The sequence below is a fragment of the Schistocerca serialis genome, chromosome 4, assembly GCF_023864345.2.
Source record: "Schistocerca serialis cubense isolate TAMUIC-IGC-003099 chromosome 4, iqSchSeri2.2, whole genome shotgun sequence".
Lineage (NCBI taxonomy): Eukaryota > Metazoa > Arthropoda > Insecta > Orthoptera > Acrididae > Schistocerca > Schistocerca serialis.
In genome coordinates, this window is record NC_064641.1 from 570,327,101 (window position 1) to 570,350,654 (window position 23,554).

The window sequence follows — 23,554 nt, forward strand, 5'->3', positions numbered from 1 at the left end:
TTGGGGTCATGGAGGTGACGAAGTTCAGGACCTCTGCTATCTAAGTAGCTAAATAAACATGATGGACGCAGTAATGGGGACGTAAAAAGCAGGTTACCACTGGGAAAAAGGGCTTTCCTGGCCAAGAGAAGTCTACTGATATCAAACATAGGCCCTAACTTGAGGAAGACATTTCTGGAAATCAAAATGTGTGTTTGGAGCACAGAATTGTATGGTAGTGAATCATGAACTGTGGAAAATCCAGAACACAAGAAAATCGAAGCGTTTAAGATCAGAATCGGAGAAGAAAGAATGTATGAGGAATAAATCTGGCAACGAGAAGGAACTGGGTGATATGGCATGTGATAAGACATCATGGAATAAACTCGATGATACTGAAGGGAACTGTACTGGGTAAAAGCTAGAGCGAAAGAGAGAGATTTAAATAGATCCAACATATAACTGATGACGTAGGATGCAGGTGCTACTCTGAAATAAAGAGGTTATCGCAGGAAATTAATTTGTGGTGAACCGCATGAAACCAGTTAAAAGACTGGTGACTCGAAAACGCTGAACCTTCAACAGAGCGATTCGCAGTATTGTGGAGTTATGGGACAAGTTCAACTAGCATATAGATCTGAAGGCTCGATAGATATTCTAGCAGAAAAAATAGTTCAAATGGCTCTAAGGACTATGAGACATAACATCTGAGCCGGCCGAAGTGGCCGTGCGGTTAAAGGCGCTGCAGTCTGGAACCGCAAGACCGCTACGGTCGCAGGTTCGAATCCTGCCTCGGGCATGGATGTGTGTGATGTCCTTAGGTTAGTTATGTTTAAGTAGTTCTAAGTTCTAGGGGACTAATGACCTCAGCAGTTGAGTCCCATAGTGCTCAGAGCCATTTTTGAACATAACATCTGAGGTCATCAGTCCCCTAGACTTAACAACTACTTTAAGCTAAGGACAGCACACACATCCATGCCCGAGGCAGGACTGGAACTTGCGACCGTAGCAGCAGCGCGGTTCCGGACTGAAGCGCCTAGAACCGCTCGGCCACAGCGGCCGGCGATATTCTAACAGATTATGAGAGAAACGGATTACGAAATGAAGTGTCGCATCTGTGATGGAAACAGACAGGCCTTCTAGAGCTTCAGGATAGAAAGGTTTAGTAGTGTCCTGTGGGAGACAGTATAGCGTAAGCTTCGTGAATTTTTATGAGGTGCTAGATGATCAAGTAACGAAATAGAATTCCCGATCCTATATGTTAGAGTTTTTATATTCTAATCTTTACCCAAAACGTTATGGAAAATTCATTTTGTTGGAATACTCACACTAAGTTTGTGCTGAAAGGAAAGCCATTGGAGGAATAATTGATTTTATCGTCCTGTCGACACTAAAGTAATTAGAGACGGTTGAAATGCTTAAATTGGGGAAGGATGAGATAGATAGTCGCCCGTTCCATCATGGCAATCGCTTTAAGTTATTTAGGACAGTTGCAGAAATCTATATGCGAGGGCTAGTCTGAGAGTAAGGCCCAATAGATCGCGATTTGGAAACCATAGCGAAAATAAAAAAAAATATTTGCCACAGCTTTCTACACCTTGCAGCTCTACATAGTCGCCCTTCCGACCTAGACATTTGTTGCAGCGTTGTACCAACTTTCCAACACTCTCGTCATAGAAGGTAGCCGCCTGCACTTTCTGACACCTCTCTACCCTGGTCTACAGTCTGTTTGTGCCAAAAAATTGTCTTCATAGCTAGCGGTTCGTGTGAGCCAAGCCTGGGTTCTATGGTGTGTGATCAGATACTTCCCATAAAAGACGGTGCAGGGGCGCCCACGTTGCCCTCGCAGTGTGCGGCCGAGAACTGTCACGAAGAAGGAAATGCGTGGCTGCGTCATATGGGGTTGCATGAAATCAGGTGAGACGGCAAAGCAGGCGCACATATATTCGGCAGAAGCCACTACTGTTCTGGATATCTTTACGTGCTCACTGTGTACTGATAACTGAAAAGAGCTACTTGAAGCGATCGGCATATTAGAGACTGTGCCCAATACATCTGCGCAAAGCTTCAAAGGAGTTTTATTGTCCTTTCCATTTTGCGACGTATCGGACCTTACAGTGAGGTGACAGTAAGCCATGGAATACCTCCTAATATCGTGTTGGACCTCTTTCAGTCCAGCATAGTGCAGCAGCTCGAATTGGCTGGACTCGACAAGTTATTAGAAGTTCCCTGGTTAAATACTGAACCATGTCGCCTCTGTAACCGACCATAATGGCGGAAGTGTTACCGGTGCATGATTTGGTGCACGAACTGGCCTCCCGATTATGTCCTATAACGGGATTCATGTCGGGTGACATGGGTGGGTATACCATTCGTTCAAATTGTCCAGAATTTTCCTCAAACCAATCGTGAAAGATTGAGGCTCGGTTGAGGTATCGCATTGTCATGGGAACCTGTGGTCCATGAATTGCTGGAAATGGCATACAAGTAGCTGGGCATAACCATGTCCCGACAGTGATCTGTTAGGCCGAACCAAAGGACCCGGTCTATTCAATCTATACATAGTTCACATCATTATGGAACAACCACCTGCTTGAACAGTGCCTTGTTGACAACCTGGGTCCATGGCTGCATGGGGTCTGAGCCACAGACGGGCCCAACTATGAACTATTAACAACTGAAATCCGGACATATCTGATCAGGTCACAGTGAAAGGTCAAACCTGTATGGTCACGAACCCAGAAGAGGCGCTGCAGGCGATGTCGTGCTGTTGGTAAAGGAACTCGCGTCGGTCCTCTGCTCCCATATCCCATTAACGCCAAATTTCGCTGCACTGTCTTAACAGATATGTTCGTCGTTCGTCCGAAATTGATTTCTGCTGTTATTCCACGCAATTTTGGTTGTGTGTTAGCGCTGAAAATTCTACGCAAACGTTGCTGCTCTCGGTCGTTATGTGGAGGCCTTGGTCACTTCGTTGTCCGTGGTGAGAGGCTATGTCTGAAATTTGAGTTATCGGCACTCTTTTGAAACTGTCGATCTCAGAATATTCAATTTCCTAACGATGTCATAAATGGAATGTCTCATGGGTCTAGCTCCAACTACTATTCCGAGTTCAGAGTGTGTTAAATCCCGTCGTGGGACCAAAATAATGCCGGAAACATTTGCACGTTAATTATCTGAATACAACTGACAGTTCCACCAGTGCCCTATCCTTCTATGTCTTATATATGCGATACAACCGCTGTCTGTATCTGTGCATATCGCTAGCCCAAGACTTTTGTCCCCTCAGTGTACTTTCCGAATAGTTTTTGAAAGAACAGATTTGAAAAAAGTACTCGTGAAAACGAATCCAGTTTCCGACATGTAAATAGTATTGAAGAATATAATTAACTGCTTTTACTAGTATTTAACTTAGTTACACATTCTTAATCAGGAAATCTGTTTGTCCAGCAACACAGTGCGCATATGTCTGCATCTATATATATTTTTTACAAGTCAGTGTACACCAAGATATTAATCACGCACACTTGACGGATAATCAGAAAGCAACATATAATGGCAAGGCTTAATAGAATCTTCACTTCATAGTGACTTCGTTTGATCCAGAATTCACATTCTGTTTTTATTTCACTCATTTCCTAAATTTTACGATATTACGGCAGGTGCTAGTAACAGGGAACGACAATTGTCCCATGTACACTACCCATTTCAGCATTCACGAGGTATCAGCCAGAGAAGCAACTAAATTCATGTGATTTATTAACTACTTTGGCACCGAACTATCGAGTTACATTGATAGCGTCGAGGCTATAAATTTTATTACAAGCTCCACAGTGGCCTACGCTTTGTATGGTAATTCTGTCCACTAGAATTGCTATACGGTGGTACCTAGGACGGTGTAGCTCTCCAAAGGTAATTTACGTATGCGTAATTAAAGCAGCTAGTTTATTTTATTACTAAACGCAATTCCAATTTTTGTTTACATTTAGGCTGGGATATATTTCGTGATGCTGGTGTGCTGATGTCATACACTGATAGTATTGCATAGGTTTTCATACAAATAAATTTCTTTAGGTTGATGTAAATATAACGGCATATTTTGTAAAATTATGCTATGTCTACCTCAGGTCACTAATATAATGTAAAATTCTTCAAAGTGTCCTTAACGACCCAATATTTTTTTGTCCACTCTTGGCTTCCTGCATATAAGTCCCGCTATGGCATGATGCTAACAGCTCAAGATAATAAATGTCTAAAGACTGCCATGGAGATTACAGTTAATCGTTTCAAGAACGCTCCCGTCAAAATTGATGTGAAATTATCGACAGCGATTCAGTGTTGATCTGCAGTAGCTGATGTGTTTTGGAAGCATAATATACTGCACGAAGTTAGATAACTATGTAGGCCATGTAGTGGACATGAGACTTATTCAGTTTCGAATTGCTTCTCCAAATTTTTGTGCCGCTATTTGCTGGACGTCACGTAAGATACAGGAACAAGTGCACAACATCTGAACCGATCTGAAATTTCAGTCGCTTCATATAAAACATTTGACAAAAAAAAAAAAGGAAATGAAACACCACAGATTCACGTTCTCAATAATTCTTAAACGTTCATCAATTTTATCTTTTAACGTGTTACCACCATTAAGTGGAAATAGCTCTCCAGAACATACCGAAAATAACCACTAAACTTTAATGTCCAGGCGAGAATTACGAGTCGACTTAATACTAGCATAGTGCCAATCTTGGAAAACTACGATCGATAGTCATAAAGGTTATTAATAAACTCAGACATATCAAGCTACGACTTTGGAATATCGTGATTTTAATCCATCTCTACATTTTCACTTTTCAGGGAACTGTACTGGCATTCTCCTCAACGTATGCTTCAAAGGAATCTTATGTCAAATTTCGCTCCTCACTTCCCTGTAAAATATTATTACATTGCTGGAATGTGAACTCATTTTCACCACCCACGACACCACCCTGATTATTCATTGCGTTCGTGTTAGAAGGTTTACTGATTGTTTGCTCTACGTCAGATACAACGATAATGTTAGCCATTTTTAAACGATATATCAATAAATTTATAACTCAGATTTTACGAAAACTGAAACGAAAAGAGCGCATGCAATAAGATGATTGGTAAGCAATAATCTCTCAAAAATGTAAGTTTACGGCGTAGAACCTTCTAGCAACTAATAGTTTGGCCATTACGGACTGCTAGGGAAATGTATGAAAAATGTTTCTTTAATGCCAATTACATAGGAAAGGCGTCTCAGTTAGACCAAGTTACAACCGGTTTCCGTTAATAATGTCAAGAGAGAAGCAAAATAATTAAAAGTCAAGTACATTACCTCACTGGGTGTGTTTCTGGTTACTTTCATTTTTCTGATCTTTCAGTCAGTATTACTTTTTCTCAATACCGGTACGTCCTTCATTGCGTCTGTTTTGTTCTGAAATGTCAGATATAAATGTAGCACCAGCTCGTGATATGAAAAGAAAAATTATCATTACCACTCACGAAATTGGATTTTCATAAATCTGAATATCACGCAGCACAATGAATTCAGTTATCGCAATCGCGATCGTCCTGTCACGGTTGCCATTTGGCGTGTTAAGAGAGTTTAGTGTGGAAAAGAACAAAAGCAAGAGATTGTTTCTGGAATGTTCCACTCCAGAATAAAACTACAATTGACGGCTGTTAGGGAAGTTCCTTTGATGTTTAGAAAATATTTAATTCCTTATAAACTATGAAGATAATTTTGGTAGAAAGTAGGTCGTCGTAGTTCTTTATTTTACATACTTTATCACCAAATCACAATGAACACCTACAGCTGTCGTATTTAATAATTACGTCCTTTAATTATATTTTCTCCCGTTTTTTTTATCAGGCTTCGTTTCCGTGCACATTGCCTATAACTGGAAATAATGCAATGAAATAAATATGCTTTCAACCACAATTCAATAATTTTCAAATAACTGGCAGCTACTAGAAAGACACGTCTTATTCCAACGACATAGGGACAGTACTCCTATTACAGAGGAAATGAAACTCATCGGCTTCAATTATTTCCATTCATTGTGTACATGTGAATTACTTGTGCAAAAGGACAAACTTTTTTCTTGATTTTGGTCATAAAAGGAAAACAATTCTGACTATTACTCACTTAATGCGCAAAATATAGCACAATTTTATTCCTGTTTTTCTGAACGTGGAACATCCTGCATCATTTTACATTTCCAACGCTTTTTTCAGGCCGACAGAGAATACGAATGAGTCTGGATTGAGAAACGTCTGGACTGACTCCTTCATGCCTTTACTTTTCCTAAAAAAAAAACTAGCGTTTTCTCACTTTTCTTTTCCCTTCTTCTGTATATTATTCTGGACAATAACTTGGATGCCTGAACTATTCAGTTGCCTGTGTGAAAGTTCTTGCATTTATCTGCTCTTGCTGTCTTCGGAATTAAATGGATGACACTGTTTTGAAAGTCTGATGCCATGTCCTCAGTGTCACAGATTCCGCACACCAAACTGAATAGTCCCATGGGTGTCAGTTCCCACAATAATTTTAGAAATTCTGATGGAATGTTATCTATCCCTTCTGCCTCATTTAATCATAAAACATACAAATCTCTTTTATCACATCTATATCAGTTTTTCTTATCACGTTATCAGACAGTTCCTACCCCGTTGTAGCAGCCTTCAGCGTACTCGCTCCACCTATTAGTTCTCTCCTCTGCGTTTAACAGTGAAATACCCATTGCACTGTTGATGTTGCCGCTCTTGCTTTTTCTCTTCGCTAAACGTTGTTTTGATTTTCCTATATGCTGAGTCATTCTTATGATAATTTCTTTTCCGATTTCTTCACATTTTCCCTGGAGTCACTTCACCTTGGCTTCACTGCACTTCCAAATATTTCATACCTGAGTGATTTATATTGCTGTATAGCTGTTTTTCCCTGTAAATTTATCTGTTATCTTCTTACGTCGATCAACTGAAATACGAGTATTTTAACTTTTCCCCAAGATTTCTTCGGAGTTATTTTCCAAGTACCTACGGCTTAATGTATATTAAACCAGGGAAACCCGAACGCTAACACATCTTCTCGCGCTCGCGCTCGCGCTCGCGTTGGCACTTCACGGATAAAAGAAAGGCGTATCTGTGCGGATATTTGCACTCAGCATGTTGGACTCGCAATGGACTTTATATACTCATAAACAAATATTCTTTCAGGCGGACTAAGTTTTATATTTGTCTGAGAGATCCGAACCGGAATAAAATTAAAAATTGATCCCATTCGGCGGTTCTACCCAAGATTTTCGGGAGACGTCCCTCGGTCGTACGGGAAACGCTGGGACGGGAAATTCCTTCCCAAATATTCCCCATTTGTAATCGCCCTGTCCTCCTATCATATCACGCGGCATTTGCATGGAAGGTCACTGACTCTACTTGGCTCACTGTTGAAAAAAGAAAGAAAGAAAGTAAGAAAGAAAAGTGCATGCTATATCGTTGTCATCAGCCGCCAGCATCGGTATCAGTGCAGTGTCTAAACTCTTTCGTCAACTTGAGGACAAACAAAAACGTATTTTATATGCAGTTAGGTGTCCACTTTTCTCTGAAACTGTCACGAAATGTACACTCTTAAAAAAAAGCTCTGTCTTGAATAAATCGCTCAATTTCTCTAAAATGGCAGGTTTTGGTTTGCCTATACATGTACATCACATCTACCGATTTCCGTCCCATTCGGATCATTTTTAATTTTTGTCTGAGAGTGCTTATCAGCATATTTTATGCGCATTCCCTTGACCAAGCAGTCGATCTCTGATGCTGCATAATAAGTGAAAGCCAGATTTAGTACCTCCAGTGACTATCCTTTTACTGCATTCCTTCCACTTCTCTTATTGGCACAGCTTAGGAGCTGGCTACCATGAAAATGTTCAGAGTCCAAAGCTGTGCTTCATCTCAGGTAGCTGACATGGCATTTATCCGGATGCTAGTTTCCGGTCCGGAGAGTGGCATGTGGATGTCCGTTACCGCAGGGTATTACATCACGAAATTACGTTCGGCTTAAATTTCAGAATCTAGCATTCTAACTGCTTCTTACGTTATTATCTGTGGACTACGTATATTCTCGTCTGCATCTACACTCCGGCGGTCTGTTTTCAGAATTGTACGGCGGTGTGGGACAGATCTTCCGCCTGTTTCCACACCCCATGGTTCTGTTGCCTAAATATAGCATAAATCCGAAAGACTAAGAGACTGCTTAACATCTTTACTTAAGTGTTGCTGGACCAGTCCCGCAGTATCTGGCACCAGTGGCCAACGAGGTTCAAGCTTTGACAATGACAGTGAAGTTTCAAAACATTAACACTGAATACAGAGACTGCTAGGAGATTGTGGAGTAAAGATATGTTTCTGGACGACTGATGAGGCGAGCGATGGGAGAAGACAATTTAGCACTAATCACAAACGGAGAGGTGAACTAGAATCTACAACCGCTACCATCACTGCCTTCCGCATTAAGCCATTTGTGGTGAAATGGGCCAGCGTTGCGATCACCGATGCCGCATTGGACACGATATTAGTTCACTTCTTTCAGAAGCCAGTCGTTCCGTTTTAATTATTCACAGCCAGTTAGTTACTTTCAATATACGATTTGGGGATCTTACTTTACGAAACTTCCTGCTATACATTAACCATGCTCATAATCACTGGTCGTATTCGTGTATTACTTTCATTACTTTGCTCTTGTCTTGCCTATCCTTCTGTGCCAAGGCTGTAGTTCATCATTAGAAGCCCTTACCCAGTAATTCAATGTTGATTAGTTTATCTCAGTGTGTAACTCATGTGTTTTGCTTTCCCATAACAAACCTAACCATTACTATAACCACTTATTCCTCTTACAGACTGTACGATTCCTCCTCTCATTAATATGTCTGTGGGCTCGGATGGTACCCATATTATCATGCTTCATTAGGCACCCATACGAATTATGATTCAGTAAGACTTTTCCATTGTAAGAGATCTTAATTTCCTTTAATTACTCTGCATGATCATATGGAGTACTTCCTGTTGTGTATGACTTTGTATATAACAGTAAGGAGAGGTGGGCTACTGCTGCCATATAAAGTTGGACAGGAGCAGAAATGATTAGTGAACAACTTAACACAGTAAACAGAAGATTTACGTGTCTCCTATTTCTTCAAACGTACGAAGACCTTTTACAAATAAAACAGCAGGAAATATCGTGCAGCTCAGGCATAGCTCTGCTGTAAAACCTGAACGATTGTGTCAGAGCAGCGATTAGGTGGTGTCTGCACAGCGTCAGGTAGCGAAATGGCTCCAAATGCGAGTGGCTGTGTGGCTGCCACCGATCGTCTTGCATCGCAGCAGCAGAGGGCGCTAGTGACACGGAGCCACTAGGGGCATTGCTCAGCAGGTGTGTAACACTGGGTCCGCCATATCTCGGGCGGCCGCTATCTGACAAACATTCAATTCCATCGCCCACTTTATGACACCCGTGTGGTGGCATCCGTATTGGATACTACAGTTCCCTTCTCTATAGGTCACCAGAAATCTGATTGTGGCATCATACGGCTATGCAACACAGCACAGCCACCCGCCCCCCCGCCCCCCCTTCTCCTCCCCAAGATGTGCTACTTGCGCATTGTCAGGAGTGGCAAGCTATATTTCACTACAATGGGCCAGTATGTTGCTTGAGAACAGAAATCAGCCTCCAGTCCAAACTCAAAGTAAGTACGAAGGGTGTGCAAGCTGTACAGATAAGTCAGACTACTAGCAGTCTAACAAATTTGCATTAAATCCCGAGCCGGTTGAAGAATTTTTTTTACATTACTTGTGGCTTCTTTTGCCTCTCTCAGTGATTTGTGAATCTGATAACCACGCCCATGTTTCGGAGTCCCTTTATACGAGTTGACTAAGTCATTTCGTTGGCCAGAGCAGGACCAGGAACATGTCTAGTAAAACTATGATACATACAAAAGAGTCGTCAGATCGAGGACAACTGTATCTTATCACGAGAGAGGTGCCACGCCTCTTCCAAATCACAGAATATTTCGCCCCGAAAATGTGAATAAGTGCTGCATATTAAAGAGGGATGAAATCTCTTCTGAATATATGGTTCAAAAACGGCAAAAAGGATGGCTGAGAGATGGGAGAAATATTCGTTTTCCCAGGACGTAGCCGAAAATCTACATGACGCCGTGTGTTTCCCAACTAATATACTGATCCCGGCGTTTATTAAGCGACGGCTGGTCTCTTTACTGAACTCTTGTGAGACACTTTTGACACAAATGGGATGCGGGCTACTTCATCTCTGCGGAGCAGCGCCCTACATAAAGGTCAGGGCACTCCGCCGCCGGCACTCCCAGGTGTTATTAAAGCGCTGTCACTCACAGTTTGAGAGCCATTTGCAGGGCGTCCCAGCCTTCCACGATCGCCCACAGCTACCCTACCCCCTTGCCCTTCAGCAATTTTACTTCGTTCTTAGAAAGTATCTACGCAGTGCTAACCGAAGAATTAGAAGTTTCCACTGTCTAACACTTAAATAGCTAGCTGAACTCGTTATTGGTTAATCCTTATGCGTAGGGAAAGTAGTTACAGATCCTTAAACGGAATACAGGAAACTAGAAAATTCCATTAGGAGATTTATTTCGGTAATATGGGAGGCACCAAGCTGCTCAGGGCAATAAATTAGCCTCTTAACTCTTTTTTTTTTCTTTCGTTTTCACTCCACGTTTTCTGCGCCACTTTCCCACGGCGAGCGGTGGGGCTTTCTTCAGTGATATGAGAGAAACGGAGTAAATCCATCGCCATTCCGCGAAACGTTTCACTTTGCCGCTCATAATAAAATAACATATTTACTGATTTCCTTTTAGTTTGACGCCAATGGGCTTCTTGAATAATGAATGGTAAGCAAATACGATAGCGTTGATGTCAAGAAAACTCTACAGCAAACTAGTACCTGCAATGACTCTAAGATTCTTACGATACTTACAACACTTGGCCTAAGCACTCAGCCTATTTATCAATACGTTTACTGTAAATTTCCGTTGGACTTTCCACAGTTACACAAATAAATACTTAAATATTTACAGTTGAGAAGTGTCTGCATAGTTCGATGCAATGTACCTTCAGGCATGCATTCCTTACGTGCAGTATGCTAAGACACCCCACAAATCTATACGCACACTCAGTACGATATTATTCACATGTTACCCATTGCAGTGCATGCAGTTTTACAAAAATCTGGACAGACAAACTACCTTTCTGACTACGGACGCTCATAGTAACCTTTACTGCGTTGAAATTTGAAAATTGGTTGTTTCAACGGAACAGTATAGTATAAAAGCGTTTACGCTGCCTTATTAGGGAGGAGGGGGCGGGGGGAGCGGAATTGTATCGACAGAAATGACTCCAGTTGCTATGGCAGACATCAGTTTGTAATTCTTCTTTTCGAATTTTTTCTCGTACACCAACGATGTTATTTCGCTTCTACTTACTATACTTCACGACTTAATAATGGTATTTTGGCCGGTCAATCTACCTTTTTGTTAATAAGTATAGGTTCGTTTGCGTTCTTAAATTTTTGCGAAGGTCATATACTGATAGCGGCTAATGAAAGGCTGAGGTGAGTCTTTAGTGAAGAATAGCACCTTTTCCTGCAGTAATTTGCTTAAAATATACTTCTTCCTTTGTTTCGTCATTCGTTATTTTGCTTCAAAACTGTCAGAATTTCTGCACTTCGTCCGCTACGGGGTTCCCAATTTTCAATGATACGTATATCGCTTATCTCTTGTCAGCTAATTCTCATTGTTATTGCAATGCCGTCATCAGTCTTATCATTAATATCCCTTATTCCTGAATTCTTATCACACAGCTTATTATTTCCTTTATTACCATCATCGTTTCCAGGCGCGGATTTAGAACTTTTTTCTGGTGAGTGTTCACAGTTTCTTAATTCATCCTCCTCCTCCCCCCAGTTGTAGTATGCTGTCACCATTATTTTTCACGTACCGTAAACGCCTAATATTTTTTATAGTGATACTATCAATAAAATACCTGAAATATTTATAAAAATAATAGTAACGCTCACTAAATTGCTTTGGCTAAAGTTGCAAGGCATTGCAGTTAATATATATATCAACTACTCCTCTCCCCCCCCCCCCTCCCACCCTTTCGCGTCCCCTTGGATCCACGCCTAACTGCTTTAGTGAAATGTACCTTGTCTTGTCTGCAGCGTTCTGCGGCATCCTGTTCCCAAGCCGCGAGGAGGCGGCCTATAGCAACTTCCGGCTGTGGGAGTCCGTCGGCTACATCATCTCCTACGCTTACAGCGCCTACCTCGTCACCTGGGTCAAGATAGCCATCCTGTACGTTGTGCTGGGACTGGGCATGGCCGGCTACGTCACGGTGGAACTGCTCTTCAAGCGCAGGAAGACCGACAAGGAGCTCCTTTGACGCGTGTAAAGGAAAGTGTGGTACTTTTATAGGAGAGAGGGAAGTGGCGGGTGGAGAAGTTTTCAATCTCCAGCTGACTACATTTTTCTCCAGTGTACATCTTACTTTCTGTTTCGACATCCTTTGTATCAAACTTGATCCAAGTTTGCATTTCTCCATTTAGTGAAAGTTACTGGTAATAGCTAATTCATCATGGAGCGTTTATGGTGATATAACAGGCAAGTAAAAAGAAACACGTCGACAGTTTCCGTTACTTCCCAGCGTGCCCCAGTATTAACGCTTTCCTCCAGTGATGGTAGCAAAATACCTACACAGAATGTAGGACAATTTTTCTAAGAGAATATATTCTCTGTTTTAGAATAGCGCACCATCCATGGACACTGATGATCTAGTTTACTAGTCACAGCGGTTTTCCTTAAGCTCAATATCGGATAAAGTTGGTTGTTTGTTGGACTGCTCTTTTAACTCATAGCAATAAATAGGTTTTCACAGTTGACTTCCATCCATCATATGTCTTATTTTTACATTTCCTATACTACTTGAGATATAACACTTTTCAATTAGCTGCAAGTATTTCACCATATTATTTATTGAACGGAGTAGGACGCAAAACGGAAACGTCGTTTTGCTTGTTGCCGACTATTCCTTACAGCTCCACAGCGGGAGAGACATTCAGAACGACACTCGAGCGACTGAGATGTGTTCTGCACATCCTCATACTTGAGGTTAGCCGATATCTGGGTAATCAGTTTCGCTTGTGCACATTTTAGACCACTGTGGAAACCTACCCAGCTTCTCTCTTCTTTTACGAGAAACATTCAGTTCGTAAATTTCAGACATCATTAAGAGTTTCCCAAACTGGTGAGACGCACGGCAAACAGCAGCTTCAATCACGTGGTTTCACATCATGAGTAATGACTAATCGGATAAAGAATACATTGTGGATTACACGCTAGTGCAGCAGTAGAAGAAGATATAATAGCAATTGAATCGTCTGAAGAAATACTGACAAATTTTACGGAAAAGCACAATTCTCAAGAATGACTGAGCCGATAGTTTTTATATTCCTGTCGGCGAAGAATCAATTTCCTTCGATATACTTAAGGATGTTAACAGTTCCTAACATGAACTTGCGTATTGTGTCGAAGCTCATTTAGGCGACTAATGTTATGTGCATTTACTTGGACGATAAATTTAATATAAATATATTTTATATCTTTTGCAACAATTGTTTTGTTTCTATAACAGTTTTTCTATTGTTTGTGACTCATTTATTTAGACGCCAAAATTACTGTAAATATTTGTAATTTTCAATAAAAGTTTATTTAACAAAAGATTTATAGTTTCATTTTTTGTACTATTCACCGCATGTCTCGATATTTTGTAAAATAATTTCTTGTACAAAGCCATTAACTATTAAATGGATTTGTACATGAAAACAGATATAAACCGTATTCCACGATACCATATTATTTGTAGGCTACGGTGGTTTTTAAAGCGATGTTTTATTGTCGGAGGAAGGATCATTATTCTTCCGACCGGTTTCATGCTGCCCGCCGCTACTTCCTCTCGTGTACCAGAAAGGTACCCATAATCAACGTCCTAGATCTTTGTTCGAAACGAATATATTCCAGTCTCTGCCTTCCCCTACAGTTTTTACGCTATGCAGATCACTCTAGTACCAAGGCAGATGTCTTAACACATGTTCTATCGTCCCATCCCCTCTTCCTGTCAGCATTGTCCACACGTTGCTCTTCTCGCTGATTCTGCAGATAACTTCCTCATTTCTTATCTTATCAGTCCATCTAACTTTCATCATCCTTTTGTAGCATCACACAGCAAAAGCTATGATTCTTTTTTTTGATTTTTCCTCAGTCCATAATTCACTTCTAGACGTTGCAGTTCTCCAAACATTCATCCTTAGAAATTTCATCCTCTGATTAAAGCCTGTGTTTGATAATAGTAAACCTTTTTGGTCAGGAACGGACTATTTGCGGCGTTGTTTTAATTTTTATGTCCTCCTTGCTTCATTCGTCGTATGTTACTGTCCTTCTGAGGACATAGAATTCATTGAGTTCGTCTGCTTCGTGGTCCCAAATTTGTATATTAACTTTACAGCTAATCTAATTTTTGTGACTAATCAAGAGTTATGTCTTTTTTTTCAGTTTACTCTCAGTCTCTATTCCGTGCTTACTGGCTATCGATTCCATTCAACATGTCCTGCAGTTCTTCTATATATTCACTTAGAATAGCAATATACTCCGCGAAACTCGCCACTGATGTCCTTCCTTCCTGCATTTCCATCGCACTCTTCAATCTGTCTTTTATTCGACGTGCAGATTGAACTGTAAAGGAGAGAGATTGCATACGTATCTTACATTATTTTTAATCCAAGCATTTCATTGTTTGTTTTTCATTCTTATTGTTCCCTCTTTGTTGCTGTACGTACTACATATTACCCTCTTTCCCTAAAGCTTGCATCTGTTTCGATGAGAATTTCAAACATGTCAGAGCATTTCCATTCTCGAACGCTTTTTATAGGAATATTCTTTTGAAATTACGATGGTATGTCACCACTTTAATAGATTCTACACAGCAAAATATCCAAATATACTTCCCAATTATTCAGACTGAATTATATGAAATACGAATTACTCAGCGTAGCTCATTACATTGTTACAAAAAAACTATTCCTAAAAATATGTGAATGAAAAGCCAACTCAAATAACACTCGGGCTAACGCTTTTGTATGAGATTTTAATGAACTATTACACTGATCGAGTTTTCTAAAGGCCATAATATTTGGTTAGAGATGTCATATCTTGCAACAAACTTATTATATCTCTGGTATCAAATACGGGCTGGTAGTCAGCGTGAAAATAAAGCAAAAAAATGTCTTATAAACATGTTTACTAGACATTTTTGCTTCGAATGATTGTCCCTGTCATTTGCCTGATTATTGACCGTGCCTCCTCCGTCATCCTGCATCGCCATAAAAAGAGATGCATTTAAAAGGACATGACTGGTCCACTGCCAACCGATTGAGTATGTTGCATGCCATCAGATATGCTTACGAGTACATTTACGAGGTCGGCTACTCCCTCTGTGAGCGTGGATGGGTCCGTAATGCCGTGCCCTTTGACTGACATGAGAGGATACCAAACAGCCGTGCTGGCCAGTAAGACGGCAGGGAGGATCACTAGAGCATCACCTGAACGTGCAATATGCCCAGGCGACATGTTCGACAAAAGTTTCCCCACCTAGACGAGTTCAAGAGGAACAAGAAACATTTTCAGATGGTTCAAATGGCTCTGAGCACTATGGGACTTAACATCTGAGGTCATCAGTTCCCTAGAACTTAGAACTACTTAAACCTAACTAACCTAAGGACATCACCTACATTCATGCCCGAGGCAGGATTCGAACCTGCGACCGTAGCAGTCGCGCGGTTCCGTACTGAAGCGCCTAGAACCGCTCGGTCACACCGGCCGGCAAGGAACGTATTCCCTGATGCGAACATGAATCACCTTCTGCTGTATATACGAGGGTGAATCAAATGGAAACCTAGGAAGTTCCACAAATTTTCGAAAAGTTATGTGGTGGAGTTGGTAGTTGGCAGCTGTGTTCCTTGAGGTTCATAAAGTGACAAACAGGTTTGTAGAGCGATGGTACTGAAACATCACCTTAGGAAAATTTATATTATACTGTGCTGGAAAACCTCTTACGTTATTTGGTTTTCAAACAGCTGAGCAGAGCTGAACGTACTCAGACATTTCTCTCTTTACTTATTCTGATCAACACTAAACTGACACACAATATTTTTAGCGCAACGCAATCTGACTTTCAATAATGCCTACAAAAGAATGGCCCTGACTAAGAATAACCTGTACCATTTATGAATCACTTACCTCACAAAAATCTTCGTTACTCGAACTACTGCAATACAGCTAGTGCCAATACTGCCAGAAAAATATCAGATTCTAACTACTGAAGGCACTAACTACTGATATGCTTAGTCAGCAAATGAAAAATTTTGATAGAGAACAAACAATGTATTTACTTTAATGGTGTTCTAAAGTCATAATATATATGTCAGTTGATGTCATCCAGTCTTACAAATTTACTCTCTCTGATGGACATACCTCCAGATCATCCGCTCTCAAAACTCTGGCATCTCTCTCTCCACATCCACCACTGCTGGCGGCTCACCTCCAACTGCCCAACGCTACGCGCTGTTCACATCCAACTGCCCAACACTACAATAGCGAATACCCCAACAATGCCAACCAGCCACAGACTGCACACAGCACAGCCAGTGATTTTCATATAGAGCGGTCGAGTGACTGAATAAATCTGGAAGCAGCAGGTATGCCCTCTTTGCCTTTCCGCTCTGTTCTTTATGTCCTCCTTGCTCTGTCCCTCATGTGTTACTATTCTTTCAAGGTAGCAGTATTGCTCCACGTCGTTAACTTCGTTGTGTCCAATATTTTAAGTTTTTCTGTAATCTTATTTCTGCTACTCCACATTAGTTTTTTTATCTCTTCTGTTTACTCTCAGTCCACATTCTGTGCTACTTTCCTTCCAAGCTAGCAGTATTGCTCCATGTCGTCTACTTCGTGGTGTCCAATATTGGTTTTAACTTTTTCAGTAATGTCCTTTCTGCGACTCCACATTAGTTTCGTATCTCCGGTTTACTCTTAATACACGTTCTGTTCTCAACAGAGTGTTCATTCCATCTAACAGATCGTGCAATTCTTCACCGTTTTCAACGACGATAGCAACGTCATCAGCGAATGTTATCACTGGCTTCGGTTGACGCTGAATTTAAAATCCACTACCGTCCCTTTCTTTTCTTTCTATCGGTGCCTCTTCGGTGTATATATCGAACAGCAGGGACGAAAGTCTGCACTCGTGTCTCATGCGTTTTCGAATTTTGGTGCTTCTCCATCTTCTTGAAAATCTTGCACCACAAGACTGTAACGGTGTGGCAGACCTTGTTGCTGGTACCATTATCATCTTCCTACCATTTCGATTTGCAAATTCTACGATCAGTGCAGGTAATCTTGAACTGCTTCATTTATGTCTGCGTTTACTGGTTTTTAATAGGTGTTATTCCTTAAGTTAAATGTGCACGTGTCTAGATCGGGTGACAGAATGAAAAAGTTTAAGAAGTCGCAATTTTACTAACATTCTATGAGATATAGAATACTGCGTCAACACGTAGCACTGTGAATCGAAAACAATATCAGAAAAATAACAGATAGTGAGATATGGTAGTTTTTGGGTGTAATCGAGAAAATGGAACGTGCGCGCCTCTGTGTGTGTGTGTGTGTGTGTGTGTGTGTGTGTGTGTGTGTGTTTATGTGTGTGCGTGTGTATGTGCGTGTGTGTGTGTGTGTGTAGTTGAATTTATATGGTATGTTGTCGGTGTAAAGCGTGGATTGTGACTAAAACGATCATCCTTATAAACTAACATCCCAAGAAATAATATCATAGCTACGACGTTAGAACAGTGCAGCGAGAGAGGTTTGCTAATTGGATTGCTTTCGATGCATAACACAGAGTGTGTATACGTATACTGAAGTGTTTCTCGTCTTGGACCCAGATCTCACTGAGTAGTACGACAGCTATGGATACCGTAACAGTGGAAAGACAGGTTTGCTAAGTGGACTGTTAATATGGTACTGAATTTCTTCTCGTCATAAACTAATATCTAAGGAAACAACATACAAACTACAAAATCGAACAGCGTGATAAATATTTCCGAAACGCAGTGACGTTGTCTGACAGTAGTTTTTCGTATAAAGAAAGTTCATTCTGCAGTGTAGAGTACAGTTACTTCTATCAACAAGGAGACTGCAAATGAGGTATCGTCTGTTGCATTGTGATAGAGGTGCCCATTTTCAAGAGGAAAATTACAGCTGTACTTTGTAATGTTATTACGCTGTCGGATTGTGGTTTATGAGCCACTAGCGTAGGAAGGTGACACCCCGTTTCTCACAGCTAAACCTTTTACTATCGGATATCTCACTTTTAGGAAGCTCTTAACTCGTAAATCAGTTTCAAAAAATGCTTGAGTAATAAAAATACAAATCTTTTGCTGAACTTACAGAAATGACTTCTCACTGCTGTTATCTATCTCACGTAACATTGTTACCATACGCGTTATATGATTCTTCTAGTAATTTTAAAACATTGAAGTCAGGTAATTTTTCTGTTATTTGCTTTTCATATAAAATAAATAAATAAAATAATTAAAGACTGTATGCGAACTCTTTATTTTTGATATTGCTTCTCTTGTTACGTCATTACTTTAAAAAAATTTAGCGATATAAAATTTTCCGTTTTTGGATTTCTTTGCCTTTTTTCTGTATATACACATAAATCTCTATTTGTACTCTTTGTGAAGATTGTTCATTTGTCTATGATTTAATGCAAATTCCGTGCCGAAATACGTCGTCGTTGTTATGACATGTGCTGGGAAAGCCCGTGCGTCGTGTAGGATCAGCCTTTTAGCCAGTTGGGTCTCAACAGTTGAAAACAGCAGGCAGGTTTTCATTAGTGAAGAGTTATGAACTCGTGAAAACATCAGTCATGTATTGCTTGGAGTTTACTAACTTCTCACCTCGTTAATTTACGGTATTCCAGAGCCATTATAAGAAAAAAATGTCAATTTAAAACACCTTCAACCGTCTAAACTTACAGATTCATTTTATCTGTGCAAACAATTTCAACGTTACATTACGCCGTCTTCATGCTCTCTGAGCGACGTGTAGGAAGAATCCAACCTCTTATACAGTCGAAACTGGGGGCCAGCATTCAGTCGCTGGTATCTGTAAGTTTCTCCTTAACGCAGCTGTCACTTCGATCATCACTTGCTTCCTTTTTGTGTATATCGAAAGGCGGCACTCGTATCACCTTTCATGAAATTTCGTGATTTTATCAAGTTCAGGAGAGTCTGTTTCCTGTATGTGTTTTCTCATATTTGTACCATGCCAGCGGGAAGATATCGCTGAGAACCGAATTGGGCAAAATATATTTCCATTCATCTTACGTTTAGTATTCTGGTATAACCCACAATAATAAAATGTAGACTGGCAATGACAAATAAAGCATTTCTGAAGAAGAGAATTTTGTCAACGTCGAAACATAGATTTTAGTGTTAGGAAGCCGTGACTGAAGGTGCTTGTCTGGAGTGTAGCCGTGTCTGGAAGTGAAACATGAGCGATAGACAGTTTAGACAAAAAGAGAATAGAAGCTTTTGAAATGTGGTGCTACTGAAGATTATTGAAGATTAGGTGATAGATCACGTAAGTAATGAGGAGGTACTGAATAGAATTGCAAAGACAAGAAATTTGCGGCACGACCTCAGCAAAAGAAGGCACCGATTGATAGGGAACATTCTGAAACATTAAGGAATCACCAGTTCACTATTGGGGAAAGTGTTGGGGGGGGGGGGGGGGGGGGGGTGGAAATCGTGCATGTAATAAGCAGATTCAGAGGCATATATTTTGCGGTAGTTATTTGGAGATGAAGAGCCTATCACAGGATAGAGTAGATAGATATCTGCATTACACCAGTCATCGAAGCGAAGACCTCAACATCAAAAACGCTCAACTACTTTCCACGAACATGAATGATTGCTGGATTGTATGAATGTGTAAGTAATTATATATGAGTGTACGTTTGTAAATTCAGGTGGAGTTTTTTGGTTCAGCTGCTTAACAGCCCCTGGGAATGGCTGTTGAGTTAAATTCTTTAAAATGGCTTGAGTTGCATGGCTGGCGGAGCATTTATCTTCCCGAGCTTCTTCAACGTGCGGCTCCTCACTGGTTCCGTCACACCCACGAACACCTCAACCAATCGTTCAAATTTTTGATGTTGAACGGATGGAAAATTCAGTGCAAAGAAAACAGGCGTTGTTGCCCCCACCCTCAGGCATACCACTGAAAAAATTTGTTGTGTTGTTTGCTCGGATCACCCCCACCAATTTCTTTGGCCTTTGCACATGGAGGCAATGTAGGATGGCTTTCTCTGTACATCCATATTTTTATAGATGGCTGCGGCACCTTGGCTGTTCAGTACAGAATATAAAACCAGAACAGTTTTCAGCCATCTAAATTTCCAAATGGTTATTTTACAATTTGGAAATTTAGGCGGCTGAAAGGAGTTTTGATGTGACGTTCTGTAGGACGTATTTTCTTAGTCCTCCCTGTGTCCATCTCCCGAGCTTCCCCTCATCTGTCACTTTTACCTCCCCTCCTCGCTCTCCATCTCCTCCTCCCACTCCCTGTCCATATCTTTCCTTCCTTTCTTGGTCCATCTCCACCTCTCCTCTCTTTCTGCCCATCCCCTGCTCTTCCCTTTCTCTCTAATTCCCGTTATTCCTCTTTCTATCCATCCCATGCTCTTCCATTTTTCTTCAGTTCCCACTCCCCCTCCCTTTGTCCACTTACTTCTACCATTACCGGTGTCCATATACTCCTTCTCCCTCTGTGTCTATACATTTCCTCCTTCCCCCCCCTTTCTCTTCCATATATCTCACAGATATTTATAATATTTCACAGATATCTGTAAACATAATTTGCCATGCAGTTACGTTCTCACACAGCTCCATATTTATGATATATCTCTTGAGCTGTGTGTCCTACAGTGCTATAGTTTGGTAGGGCAATTCCGCGGCATATGTGGGCACTGTTTGCTAAAAGTGTTGCGAATAGAATGAGTAACAAAGAAACAATAAATTTGAACGTCTTGCATGTTGCGGCAGTTTCTTTCACACTCATCAGTGTATATGACGCCGTATATCCTGAATTGCTCCTGTGTTTTGGCCAGATTGTCTTTCTTTGTTTCTATTTATATTGTACACTTAATATCATTATCAATTTCACAGATGTTAGCTGATTTCTTTCAATCAAAGACTACATTACAAGTGCTGTCTGACATAATTTTGCACGTAAATTTAGTGGTATGTGTAAATATTGTTTGGAAAATGTGTCATGAGTAGCGAAAATGTAGTAAGTGATAAACGTTTTTCCTTTCTTCGTTTTTTGGGGTTTGTCAGCAGGAAAACTTTTCGTAAAGGTTAAATATTTTGTGCAAAGTTTGTTGTAAGTCACTAAGTGCTTTCATTCTCAAATATTGTATGAATAAAGTCTGCGTGTACGCGCTTTGTGGGCTACGCTTCATTTTCAGCCCCACCCCTACCGCTTTAATAGGTAGGGGTATCTTACCCGCACAGTGATTCTTCCCACTCTGTAAGTGGTATGTGTACCGAGCTCGGTTGAAATCGGCCCAGTGGTTTAGGAGAAGGTATCCATTCTTATAATATGTATGGATTTTTACATGATCACGAATCTTGCTTTTTTCTTTCATGTGGTAATCATTTGTTGATATGGGTGGAATTAATTTCAGTGAAATTCATGACGAAAATCTTCATGTGTCTTTTATTTTGTACCGGCTACTAGTTCTCGCCACAGACTATTTTCAAGCTTAGGCTACACGAGAACTACAAAACATTTTAACTGTACAATTTGACAAGTTAGTTAAGGTTATAAACATCGTACTTATAGGTCAAATGGCAGAAATGTTATTCCATGGTGTAAACGATTACACGCTGGTATTGCATATCAACAATAGTCAATAAAACTGTCGGCAATCTAATAATTATATAGAGCAGCTGTCACCAGTTGTCTTATTTACATCTAAGTAAATAACTAGCTAATGGTCAGAGAGTACATGGAAAACAGGTAACGACAATGCCATGTTAAAGATGAAATTAGACAGCACTTGTTAATGTAGTCTTTGTTTGAAAGAAAACAGCTAACATCTGTGGAATTGATAAGTGTACAACATAAACAGAAACAAAGAAAGTCAAACTGACCAAAAAGCTTGTAACAGATTTATAATGACAGTGAAGTACAGTCAGCTGAATTGAGTGTTTAGAAGCATATTCTAATTTTAAGAAGGAGAGGGGCAGCCGATTCTTTAATGTGAAATTCTGGTGATCCGACATAGGACAACGCAAAGTAAAAGTAGAGGTAATAGGATAAGACGGTAGAGTAATTAAGTGGGTGGAGGGCGGAGGGGGAGGAGGAAGGGGAGAAAAAAATTAAAACCGAAAAAACGACACTCTAAACTAACAGTCAAGTATTAGTTTACATATTAATTAAGTAGATAAATATATTATTCGTTCAATCACTCACACGAGGGGGGGTGGGGCTGGGCTGGGAGGTTGAGAGGTGGAGTGGGAGGGGGTGAGAACCCATAAACAAAATTACTAACCAACGTCACAGCATCAATAGACAAAGCAGAGAACGAATAGATAGTAAAAAGGGTGGGAGCAGAGGGGTAGACGGCGGGAGGGGGTGTAGGGGGTGGATGGAAGGAAGGGCGAAAGCGGAATATAAAGGAGGAATGGTAACTAGAAGAAGAAACTATGCTTACAAAAAACATGAGGACAACCTATAACTTACACAAGTATTTTAAAAGCTTACACGAAAATCATGTTTATGTTGAAGAAACAAATGTACGAAAAAGCTTCAATCTGCAAGTATTTCTTCATTTAAGGAGAGTATATAACGTAATATTGTTTGCAGGGAATTTAACTAGATTATATTTCATACTGAAAAAATTACAAAAAATATTTCTTTACAATAACAAATTGTTCATAACAAACTACATTAGGAGCAGGCTATGGTGTACAAACGTAATAAAATAACATCACAATCCATGTCACTATTGGTGTAATTGTACGAATGAGACTCCTATGTGTGTGTGTGTGTGTGTATGTGTGTGTGTGTGTTTGTGTGTGTGTGTGTGTGTGTGTGTGTGTGTGTGTGTGTGTGTTTGTGTGTGTGTGTGTGTGTGTGTGTGTGTTTGTGTTGACACCTGTGTGAATGGAAATTGAGATATATTTCCACTGGCTAGCGGTTTATTGCCCACAACGAAAGTGATCTGCACAGACTCTACGAAATCTGTGCTAGAAGTACATTGCGAAATACGTCTGATTACGTTCTACTATCGCTAAAGCCTCTGAGGCTCCAATAGAGTTCACGTGAGCTTGAAGGCTTGTGTGGAACTTATCGCT

The 23,554-nt window shown here is 40.5% G+C and overlaps 1 protein-coding gene across 1 annotated transcript in view; it reads left to right on the forward strand.

The window, feature by feature from the left end:
• LOC126474021 (UNC93-like protein) overlaps window positions 1–13,646 on the forward strand; it is a 422,847-nt gene extending 409,201 nt beyond the window's left edge. The window contains exon 7 of the mRNA XM_050101426.1: window positions 12,245–13,646. Within this exon, the coding sequence (XP_049957383.1) occupies window positions 12,245–12,465 (221 nt within the window). The 3' untranslated portion in view covers window positions 12,466–13,646. The remainder of the gene's footprint in view (window positions 1–12,244) is intronic.
• The last annotated feature ends 9,908 nt before the right edge of the window (window positions 13,647–23,554 follow it).